Raw genomic sequence first — 12,743 nt, forward strand, 5'->3', positions numbered from 1 at the left:
GGGAAGGTTTTGGATAATAAAGAGATACTGCTTCCACTTTTCATTGGCATACTATCTCTGTGTCAAATCATTGGAAAGACAATGTGATATCACCTTCCAAAAAGATCACATTTCATCTCCAATTTACTGTGAAACTTGGCCTTGTTTTCCCAGACAAGATGTAGTGCAGAAATCCACAAATAATCTCCTCCAGATTCAATCACTAATCCTCCTTCCTTGCACTAAGGTTTCAGACTATCCACAGGCTTGAACACATCTGCCCCAAGTTCAAGACCCCATTTGGCTCCTGGTCTTCTTACTGACGTACAAAAAACTGATGGATCAAGTCCCAGTGATAATAAAATTTAAATTAACCACTCTGGCAGCTACATTTCTTTGAAAATACCACAAAGCTCTGGATGAGCCAAAGGCATCCTGGGGCCAAAGTGTTCTCAGCCAAGTCGCTCCAGCAATAGAATAACACAGACTGTTTCTGAAAAAAGCTGCAAAACCTTCACAGGTTTTTGTTCTTTTGCAGAGGTTTTCCTCTGCAAGAATTACATTTCCACTCACATGACCTCTCTTGACTAACTCAAAATCTGAACAAACTAAGTAAAACAATTTTCCTACTTTACATACGACTTCTCCTTAGAAAGAGAGTAGCTTCCTGGAGGAGGTGCCATTTTTCCATAGAACTGCCTAAAAAGTAGCGTAAGTATGTGCTGCTGCTTTGCAGAAGTGCACTGCAAATCCTTGTTCAATTTGCCCCTACAGCTGAGACATAACACACTACTTTTCAGAAAATCAATTTCAAGTAAGTACTCCCTGTCCCAAAGAACTAAAGGCTTCAGGCTATGTGAGCAAATCTTTCTGTACAAGTGCCAGCAAGGTGAGAGGAGAGGCAAATGGCTTCTCCTAACACTTTCTGCTGGTCGTATTTCTATTTGCGCTCATCTTTACTTTGCTGACTCAAACACTGATGTTTCAAAAATGTAAAACAGTACTTGGTATAAAAATGCTAAGTGGACACACTAACTAAATAGCACAATGAGTCTTCGGGTCTGCCCCCACTTCTGGTTTGTTCCTGCCAATGACATCCTTCCTTTCCTGAGGGAGGCAAAGATGTGGTAGAGTGCACAGAGCTTAACAAACCTCAGAATCTGGTCAATTAAAATAAGAATATTGTGACCTGAGTGTCACGTGAGATCCAGGTAAAGAGTTACAAGCTACACTGCTGAGGGTGATCTGTATGTCCTAGTATGCTCTGTATCCAAGAGGATGCAGAAATCCATTCAGACATTTGCTTTTTTCTGTAACTAACATCAAATACTCTTGACAACAAGGATGAGTGAAAAACTAACACAGTTGTATTCCTCCTTTCAGACAGAGTCATTAAGGGAAAAATTTATTTGCAAGACTCATCTGAAACAGTGTTGACATGAAACATAGCAGGAGCTACTGAGAAAACATGAGCCATGGTGCTGTCAGCACATAAACACCCCCCTAGTTACAGCCCTTATAACTAGAACAAATGGCACCATCTCATCAGCTCTCTCAATGTCTTGCCACTACAGGCTAGACGAAAAGCATCAAGGGAAAGATTAAGCAAGGTACAGATGAAGTGAGTGGGAAGATGAAAGCACATTGAAACATCACCTTGTTGTTCTGCTCCTCCAATTACCCACTCAATAACTGTGCAGTATTGACTAGGGTATACGGCAGGAAAAACCTTGCCTGGAATAAACCCAGAGAGAGATGCCACAGGTCTGGAAGCTGCAAATGAAACTTAAAGGCTCCAGAGAGAACATCCTTGTTCTCCACTTTCCCCAAAGGTCAAGGCAAAGCCCATAAAGTCTGCAGCTGAATATTGAAATCTGCGGTGTAGCTGCTCATTGCTAGGGACAAAAGCAGAGCACAACTGAAAAAAAGGTACAATGCACCAAGCTATTTAACTCTTTTTCTTCCTTCTTTTTGGAAGCTGTTTCTCAGCAGAATGATGCATCAAAACCTACTTGAGACAAAAAGGCAAAGAGGAAAAGACAATGCTAAGAAAGGAAAGACAATGCTAACAAAGACACCAGGAAAAGAACTGGAGGGGAAAGAAGTCTATTATTTCAGAAATAGCTGCATAATGTAGCTTTAAAACAACATAATAAAATGAGACCAGAGAAAGAAAGGCTAACTAGCACTAAAATTCACATTACTTTTTCACACAAAATATGTCTATTATGTGGCATCATAAAAATCAAGTCACCAAGCAAAGAACAGAAACAAAGTGTTACTGACATCCAGCACATATAAATATATAAAATAAGAATAAAAAGTCTCTGCAAAAACATTTAAGCATTTTAAGTATACATAAAACCCTCACATATTTTGTCTATAAAAGGATACAATAGGATAGTAAACATTCACAGAACCCTTAGCACAAGCCAGCAGAAATCATTAATTTTAACAGCCAGTCTGCTACAAAGATTTGAAATGCTTCTAAAAACAGCCCAAAATATTAAAGTCAATTAAGCTGTGTTGGGTTTTGTTTATCTGTTTGCTTTATATAACAAGTGGATTTATCTTGAAAGACAACTGAAGTCTCCTTCCCCTGTCCTCTTTTTGCATTTTAATGGTACTGCTCAATTTTGCAGTATGTAATGTAAAAATCCTTATATGTGATTTAACTATTGTCTCCAGTCCTTTTGGCTTGACTAAACTGTCTAGTTAATTAATGACATTTCTTCAATGCTATAAAAAGCCTCTAGCCATTCTTCCCAGTAATATGAGTAATTCATCCATCAAGGAAAATACACCTCTCAGCTCTTCCTCAAAGACTGTATCTTACCGTGCAATTCTGAGTAGCCCTAGTCATTGTAAATACATACAGGAGGTTTTCTGATAGTCTCTAAACCCAGAATTGATGGGGGAAAAGATCAGTTTTTGGATGTTATGACACAAAAGTATAGATATTTCCTGGCATTTTAAAGGCTCATTTATGTCAACCTGTAAAGATTCGTATTAAGGACAAGAAATAATCTAATAAAAAGCAAAATCATTGCTTACACTTTCAAATTGTATAGGCTGTGTTTTTTTTTTCATTTATTCTTCCTTAATTCATAATAATTCAGGTAAATATTTGCCTTCCCTATACTGCTCCAGTTGCCTGTTTGTAGCTCCTATTCATCATTCTGTCAACTCATCAGGAAGCTGCCTTCCAGATTTTTTTTTCATACAGCTAGATGTCTGAGCATAATTAAACTTGATCAGTGTGACTCCTGCAATAACAAGAGCTGCCTGAGTCAGACATGCGCTACAGCACCTGACTAAACCCAAAGCAGCAGGGTGAATGGAAGTACAAATAACTCATTCCAGAGCAGCAGGCAAAAGAAGACTTAGGTGAGAAGATGACATCATGGCCCAAACAGATGCAATATTTTCAAACACTTATAAATTCCTTATTTTTCAGTTACATTCTGGAAGCTACTATAGCTACTATCCCTATCAGCTTAGGAGTGATGCAGAACAATGTTTCCCTGAAAAGGTGGTAGCAATTGCAAATCATAGTTGACAGATGAAAATGGGATGATCCAAAAGCAGACAGCACTATAATGGATTTATCAGTTAAAATTCCTGCCAGGGTCTAAAGCCATAGCAAATCCAAGGAGCTTGAGAAACAAGCTCATGAAAAGCCTGGTGCCACTGCCAACCCTTTGTTGGTGCTTCTTGTTAATTAGCTCCTACCTCCTGGTGAGAATCGTGTCACTTGGCACAGCATGACACTGATGTTACCAGGGGCATTTAAGACCAAGTGCTGTATTAGCACACAGATCCCACCTGACTATATTGCTGGACCCAGAAAGTAGCACACATCCCTTCCTTCATGTGCAGCTCTTTTCTGTATCGTGCAGAGCTGCAGGCTGGGTGCTGCAGGCAGGGCAAAGGAGCTGAAAGCCTGTTCCTGCCTCACGTCTGTCAGGGAAAAAGATGCTGGAGCATCTGTGGTTGCCATGGGAGTAGGGATGGCAAGTGCAGGGAGCAGAAGTGACTAACACCATAGAAACTGCCTTCCTGCAGAGCTACTGCAATCTACAAAAGATTAAAAAAAAAGCAATCCAACATACAGACCTTGAGACAAAGCGGTTTCATCTGCTACTGGTCTCAGGTTTTCTTCCAGTGTCTTATAAGACCTTGCAGTGCACATGGTAACTGCTCCATGCTCTGCAGCCCTTCTCTTCCACCAAGAGCAGAATTTGGTATCATTAGAGACAGAACTGGCTGAAACTTGGGGCCTGTATTTACACATTCTCAGTACTAATGCATGTTGTGTTGCAATGGGATCACACACAACAGTAAAGCTTGTACTCCTCAGGACAGCAATCAAATTTATATACCTATTTTCAAAGCAAACAGAAGAAAATACACCAGTAAAGTTTACACTTATCCATCATTTGCCATGTCCTTGCCAAAAAGAATCCTAGCCAGTCCCTGAATTTCCACAAATAAAAGCCTGCAACAGGAAAGAGAAGGTAAAAAATAGAAATGGGATCTTAAGCTGTCAATAAAGCCTAATAACTTACACTAGATGAGATGAAGGGAACAAATATAGATGAATAGCACCTCTTGGGATATCCAGGAATTAAAATACATTAATTCATTTTCATCAAGGCTTCCCTCTATTGGGGAGTGATTTCCTTCTGATTCCCTTCTCACAGACAGAAATAGCAATAGAAACAACCCCAGTGAAGTCTAGGGAGTTACACTATATTGCTACAAACAAAAGGATAATGAGACCTCACTACAGTTCTCATCCAGTTCTCTGATACTGTGCCTTTCTCTCATCATGAACAGATAAGCCTCTTGAATAGGTAGAACCTGGGAGAAGGAAAGGGAGAGTACAGCCCAAGGCCAGCAGAAGTTGATAGAAAAAACGTCACCAGGAGCCAAATATGCACACAGGAAGGGAGATGAAGCACAGGAAAAATATTTTATATGACTCATGGGCTTAGGAAAGATCCTCAATTAGTTATTGATGTTTCTTCTTCTAATTACAAATAAACCCTTTGGCTATAAAAAACCTAAGTTTTTCTCATTTGGAAAGTAATCTAGTCTACTTGGAATGTACACTCCCTCTCTGCAAACAAGCATGATACAACACCACAGAAGTGTCTCACAACAGGGTACAGCATTCTTTGATAATTCAAATCTACTTTTTGTTTCAAATATACTTTTCATCCTCACATGATCCTAGGTAAGCCTTCTCACCAGAAAAATACTCTACACAACTCGGAGAAGTAGGCTTTACTGAAGCCTCTTGCAGCCCTGAAAAAAAACCATTTCAAAAGAATTGAAAGAACGTTACAATCCTGAGTGATGCAATTCATCCAAGTTTAACCCAAGTATGGCAGTCTGCTCAAGATACAGAGAACCCAGACCAGTAAATTCTTCCTATCCAGTGTATTTGCTTATTACCTGCAAAAGGCTACTGGTATAACATGCAACAGATGCAACAAAGTGAGCAAATTAATTTATAGTCTTTTATAATAAACATGCAGAATCACAATCAAAAGGCCTCTGTACTGAATTAGGTGAAGCAGTCCAGACTCAAGACTTGGGTGTGAACCACAGTAACAATCTGCCCATAAGGGATCACTGGACAACATATGACACGGAGAATGAAAATGTTGCAGTCAAACAGATGTATCAACTGTGTATCAACTGTCCTACAACTACATGCTCAGTTTTGGCAGGAATGGTACTCCACTCTGGGCATCTCTCTAGCTCTCATGCCATCTCTAGGCTCTCAAAAGGTTCAGGAACTGTGACAGGTTTTTGTATCTGTATCAGTGAGTTTGTCAGCAGCAGAGTCTTGAAACTCTAGCAAGTGATTTTCACCCAGCTGGAATTGGCCATTATGTTGGAATGCACTTATCTGGACACTGAACAAGTCGTTGTTTTCTGGAATTACCACTTCTGTAGGATCCAGATTAGAAAGTACAAACCTATTGGCTAAATTGAATTAAAGGCAACCAGTCACTCCAAATTAAACATTCAAGTGAAGATATTTCCAAATAGAGCAGCAACAACAGAGCAATTACACAAATTCGGTAGCCTCATGTTTAAAACATAGGACTGAGAGCTATTATATCTTAGTTTTCCCTCCTGCTTTTGCTGCTTGTCTTTTCCTCTTGATCTTGAGTAAATTATTTATTGTCAAGGCTTACATTTCCTCGGATTCAAAAAGAGGCAGCTAGACTTCCTGGCTTTAAAGAGCACTGTTGAAATAATTAATTCATTATTCTTTGCAGAGCACTCTAAAATTATTAGATGCTGCTGCAGAAGTGCGTATTACTAGTTGTATTATATTCCCCTAGCAATTCCCAAAATAACTCTATCTTTCATGGATTTATAGTATTCTAAATTAAAGTCTCTGGTACCTGACTAATGTCTTGAACCTTTTCATGGCAGTGTAAAATAAAAAAAGGAAAAAATTCCTGTTGTGATCATAATATAGTTTCTCTTTGCACTCTTCTACCCCCAGAAGTTCTTTCAGTACTGTATTATACACATATTAACCATAAAGCCAGCAAGCATGTGGAAGGAAACATCATTCCAGTAAGCTCAACAGTTGATGGCAAAGGGCCATTGTAAATTCTGCAAATGACACCTATGGGATAGTTCAAGCCCCACAATAAATAATAATGTGGCCAAAATAATATGCTTTATTAGAAGAAGAGTAGAGAAGAATTTTTTAACTTGCTCAGCAAGTTTTGGACTCAACAGTCCAAAATGGAGAAAAAATGGCCTTCTAAATTATGTTGTTTGCATAAGTCTGAGAGGTCTCTCTGACACTCAGAATGAATTGGATCCATTTGCTTACGTGAAGGCAAACATAATTGCATCTGTCATTTGAACTGCTCTTACGTAAGTGCAGAATGTACAGGTGTATACAGAAATGACCAGCCAGATATTCTCCAGAGCAGGCTGTATGTCTGCTCAAATGCATTTTCAAGACAGGTGTATAAACAAATTAGGGTACAATTACAGATTCCTGTCTCAAATAACTAACTTTGAATAAGAGTTTGTGTGAACTGGGGTGAGAAGTGATGATATTTAACTTGGTAAATTGTATTTTTTTTCTAATGACAATGACAGGATTAATTACATTTCAATTATCTGTGGAGCACCAGTTTTGAGGGAAACTATTCTTACAAAATTATTATTTATGAACTTTTAAAGAACTGTATTCTATAGCATACCAATGCAATACAATTAATACCTCCAAAAGCCCCATTACCTGTTGGTCATCAGGAGTCCATATGCCACAGGTGATCTGACTCTCCAAGTTTATTTCTGAAGACCAGTGTCTTTGTCCACTGACTGAACCAACCAGAACAAATCCATCTCTATAGGAGATAAGGGCTTGAGTCCCATCATGGCTCCACGTGAAGTCGCTTACCTTAACATATTAAAGACAAGAAAACAGGTGTATGGGACATGTAGGGATTTTTTGTTGTTTTAATAAAAGGCAGAACTGCACAGAACTAGATAGGGAAACTATTATCCCAGTTGTAGCTCTGATGCAATGGCTAAAGTGTCCTTGCAAAGTGCCTTTGTCTACACTCTTGCACACTTATTTCCATACAGAAATGTTTTGTATTCTCCTGTGCTTCTCAAAAGATACAAAGCACCACTCATTGTCTTCTTCATTTTGCCTCTCAGGACCACTTTCAACTTGAGAAAAAACAATCATACCAACCTGTGCCCCCCGATCATTCACAAGCTCCACAGACCATCTGCCTTCATATTGTATCCAAACAAATATTCCTCCATCTGCATCACAGGTTGCTAATTTCTGGAATGGCTCGTTCCATCTCACCAGCACAACCTTAAAAGATTACCAACAAAAACAGCATTACCAGAACTGCATGTTGTGCTAACACATATTTAATAAGAATCAGTTAAAAAATAATGCAAAACAAACATCACCACATTTAAATAATAAAGATGTACAAAACAGTAATTTTCAGCACAGCATTAGGCGCCTCTCAGGAACAGCTGGAGTCGTTTTGTCATGGCTGTCAGGGAATGCACAATCTCTCACTGTCAGACCTTTCTGGAAGACATTACATGCTTTCAATAAAATCATACTGTACACTGGAACACAGGACTTCATTACAGAAGCAGCAAACAGGAGACCCCGTACACACCATCCAACACTCCTTCAAATTACTTCCCCCATCATAATCTCACAGACTGCCAGACTCTACATTAAATCATCACCTCTTGCTGACTTCAAATGAAGTTGCATGCACTACTATGAGATTGAATTTGAATACTCGTATCAGTAGTGACATGAAAAAAAAAAAAAAAAGAGTCCCAAATTATTAAAATATAGACATTTCATAGAAAAGTTGCTTTGCTACAGAGTGCAGAAGGAATACTAAGCAGCTTGAGGCTCTTCCCTCCGCGTTAGAGCTATCTGGGCTTTTCTGGAGAGTATAATCGAGGCTAAACCTACCAAGCTGCTCTCCCATTTCTAATTAATATCAATGTAATGAACACAGTATCTTTCGAGACCTCAGTATAGAACTGAAAAAAGCATGTCATCCTAGTGCCCAAAGCAGAAATCAGCTGTAAAACTATCTACCTTCTGTTACTGAATTTTCTTCAAAACTTTTTTCCCCAATTAGTTTTATTTCCAAAAAATGCAGATATATATGGGATGCAAATATAGACATTTCATAGAAAAGTTGCTTTGCTACAGAGTGCAGAAGGAATACTAAGCAGCTTGAGGCTCTTCCCTCCGCGTTAGAGCTATCTGGGCTTTTCTGGAGAGTATAATCGAGGCTAAACCTACCAAGCTGCTCTCCCATTTCTAATTAATATCAATGTAATGAACACAGTATCTTTCGAGACCTCAGTATAGAACTGAAAAAAGCATGTCATCCTAGTGCCCAAAGCAGAAATCAGCTGTAAAACTATCTACCTTCTGTTACTGAATTTTCTTCAAAACTTTTTTCCCCAATTAGTTTTATTTCCAAAAAATGCAGATATATATGGGATGCTTATGTTCATACAAAAGGAGATTTGGTTACTTCACAGAGGCATGATATATATAAACAGAGAAAACAGATATTAAATAGCCAAGCAGTGGAGTTTAAATAAATGGGGATCCAGCTCTCTTTTTCTCAAATATAAATAGACAATTAATCATTTAAAAGAAACAGAGAAATAGTATTTTCCTGAAATACATTTTGCTGTTTACAGAGATGGACTGATGATCCTAAAGATCCCAGTCCTCAGGTGACCCCTGAGTAGACAGGCTCACCACACTTCACAACAAAACCAGCAGTCATTTCCAGAATTGGGATATAAGTCTGCATACCCAAAACTTAAACTTGTCAGCTGAAAAAGAATGATCTTACACTTAATGAATGCTTCAGTTATTCAGAAGGTGTCAAGGGTCAGAACTTCAGAATGTGTACATCAGTGGAGCTTGCCAGCCTGTAGCTCCAACTCTTGAACAATCAAACAGCTAAAGGAACTGTTTCTTCATGCATATGTATAGATTGTGGGGAGAAGCGAGTATGACAAACCACCTCCCTGTTGTTAAGCAGCTAAGAAGAATCCTATCAAGAATCTGCAAAAAAAGACTTGGATCTGTTTAATTATAACCTTGCAGCTGCACTCCAAGTCACAAGTCCTGGAGCCTCTCCCTCCCTCCATTCCAATTGGACACAAATTAGTAACTTCCAAAATAATCTTACTGCTTTATAATCACAAATGAAAGGGAGACAATGATTCTCTATGCCTTCTGATAACAATCTTGTAAGGAAACTTATAATTTGAAAAGTAAACTTCTTTAAACATTACTGTTTTATGAGGTAATTTTAAACATGCTTCCATTGTTTACATTTAACATCTGCCTACAGGTGCTGAGTCCACAGTGAAGCTGAGTATTTCCAATTTCATTTTAGACACTTAACATAGTGAAGAGATAAATAAATGAAGAAATATTAAGACAATTTTCAGCTTTTATGTTGGCTTAAATGTAAAGCATCTGAAAACATTTCTCATTGATAGTGCACTTAAGTAACACATGATCTTGAATTACCCCTCTGCAAAGAGGAATTTTATTGCTAACCTATAAATGCAGAGATGTCATTACTTTCACTAACTGCTTCAACTCACAGGGGACCCATTTTTACTTCTGCCTCTATGGTTCTCTGCTTCCCACTTAGCATCTTCAAACAGGTAGTGAAGAACTAAGCTGTTTCATCTTGCATCGAAAGAGCAAAAATGTTGGTGTGCCAAATAAAGTTGCCTTTGTTTATTGCCTAATGATTTTGATTTGGTTCTTGGTTATTTGTTTGCATTTATATATAAAAAAACTATTAAAATATTACACTGTGTCCTTTCTACTCTAGAAAAAAATTTGTATCACAGACATGAATCAGTTTCTGAACTGCCTTCTCATATGAATAAAACTTCCAAGGACCACCTGGCTTAATACACTAAATACAATATAAAGGCAAATACATCCCTCCCACACAGGATGCCTTACATGAAGTTCAATGAGCTCTTGAATCAGTCTTCTATTTTTTATGCAATGTATAAAGGTGAAAAATTTGTTTGAGAAGTGAAACATTCTTCAGAGTTTTCAACAGCTCTGCTTTAATTGTCAACTTGATTTTCATGAATTAGATTGAATTAATCCTAAAGGTGTGAGAAACTCCCCTTAGCAACTGACTACATACTGTCATGCTGCAAACACACCAGAACCAACCAAAAATAAAACCTGGAAAAATATGAATACTAAACATTCTATGGAATTGCTGACCTTTTTCATTCCCCCCCTTATAAATCACACTACATTTCCAATGCTAATCAAAGCATTGATGTGAATCTCATCTTCCAAGCAGCGACAGAAAAAGACTTGACTTTTCTTTTCCTAGGGCAGAAATAGAAAAACTATTGAAATAGATCAGGCTACTGCCCACAGTAGCAGAGTACAGGACACAGTCTATCCAAAGGCTTCTTCCAATGCAGTGTTTTTAGGAAAGTATCTAAGTCTTTAAAGGAACATATAAGGGTTGAAAGAAAGCATTGGAAAAGAGGACTTGAAAACCTGCCTAGGATCACTGAGCATCACCTATTTGCTGTATTGAGCAATCCTATTATATGATCCTCTAGTAAGGAGACTGACCTTCACTCATGGCTTTAAGCACACAGAAATACATGCATGTGGTGCATATAGTATATGCAACACACTGGCACACATTATGGTTTATTAATGGAAACAATGATGAAGAGATTTGTAAGTATATCTATCAATGAAAAAAGATGAATGCACAATGAGGAACAGAAATGAAACATAAAAGTAAAGGGATCAGAGAAATCAATGCCCACCTTTACTTGCTAATAATCTCTACATAACTCATAAGAGATACAGATATATAAAGTGTATAGACATTACATACATGTAACACAGGTGTGTGCATGAACACACATACCTGTTAAATCCTTGAGGAAACTACGCCAACTTTGTACATTTGTTGACTTGAAGTGAGTTAACTTAACTGGGTTTTTATAACAAACATAACTTAAAAATGACAACAGGTGCCCAGAAGAAGCAGTAGGGTTGGAGTTAAAACTGTTGCTCTCATGATACTTTACCTATAGCAAATGCTTGGTTCTGTGGGTGTTTAATTCAACAAAACATAAAGTTTAGCTATATTTTTTTAATATTAGTATTTTTTAAATAAAGGCTATTCAAACAGCTCCCTCCTAAGTTCTCATGCTGCAAACAGACTATTTGGAATTGTTCTAAATTTCATCTTAATTTTTGACCTTCATTTCTTGCCATAACAATAATGCCATGATAATTCTCTACATCCAAACTAATTCAATCACACAAAGAGCATCAGGTAATTATTCTTCCTACTAATAACACTAGAGAAAAAAAATCAGCAGATATGGTAGACAGGTAGTTTGCCTCTCCTGGGGTGGCACACCTGTCCTCCTATCCTACTTGTCTTACATTCTCTAATTATACAGTTCCTGTCTCTTCCACATCTGCAGAACTTTTTGTTTTCAGAGACATCACACTCAGGTGGAAGTGCTCCATTTGCATATGGAGCTGTCAGTTTTCCAGGTACAATACCCATCAAGGAATTATTAGTATGAAGAAACTACTGCTATTAATAACAAACATCGTGCTACAGATAAAGAACAGCACAATGATAATAGTCAGTGTCTACATTTCTTGAGAAAAACTGCCAACTCACAATAGGGGCTGCACGTTATATAGTATATAAAGGAATGGCAAATAAATTGTTGGAGACAGAAAACAACAACCAAATTCTTCATGATTCTTCAGTTTAATTACTAAGAAAATGAACTCTTGTCCTGGAAGAACTGGAGTAGCCTCCAGATATCTCAGGGATGGATGTCCTTTAATAAACCTTACCCTGCCAACAGGAGAAGCTGCTGTCACTGGCAACATGCGCCGCTCATAGCCCCTGGGGAATTCGGCTGCAGCCATGAGGAGCACTTCTCACTGCCACTTGTGCATTAGAGATTTGCTGCTTTATCCCAGGATCCTACCTTTTCCTTGAAAAAATTGTGTTACTCTGCCAGCAGCTGTCATCTTGCTTTTTCTGCTCTTTGAAAGGGAGCTTCAATTTCTATCTATACTACTTAAACAAATGCAAAAACATTCTTGTGAGAGATGGTATAAAAGCGACCAACTACAGGGCTTTACAATACAAAAA

The 12,743-nt window shown here is 38.1% G+C and overlaps 1 protein-coding gene across 1 annotated transcript in view; it reads right to left on the bottom strand.

Moving 5' to 3' along the window:
- TULP4 (tubby like protein 4) overlaps positions 1-12,743 on the bottom strand; it is a 112,714-nt gene that overhangs the window by 38,848 nt on the left and 61,123 nt on the right. The window contains exons 2-3 of the mRNA XM_009998558.1: positions 7,727-7,855; positions 7,265-7,426 (exon numbers count right to left, since the gene is read on the bottom strand). Of these exons, the coding sequence (XP_009996860.1) occupies positions 7,265-7,426; positions 7,727-7,855 (291 nt within the window). The remainder of the gene's footprint in view (positions 1-7,264; positions 7,427-7,726; positions 7,856-12,743) is intronic.

The sequence above is a fragment of the Chaetura pelagica genome, unplaced genomic scaffold (assembly GCF_000747805.2).
Source record: "Chaetura pelagica isolate M959 unplaced genomic scaffold, ChaPel_1.0 scaffold455, whole genome shotgun sequence".
Classification (NCBI taxonomy): domain Eukaryota; kingdom Metazoa; phylum Chordata; class Aves; order Apodiformes; family Apodidae; genus Chaetura; species Chaetura pelagica.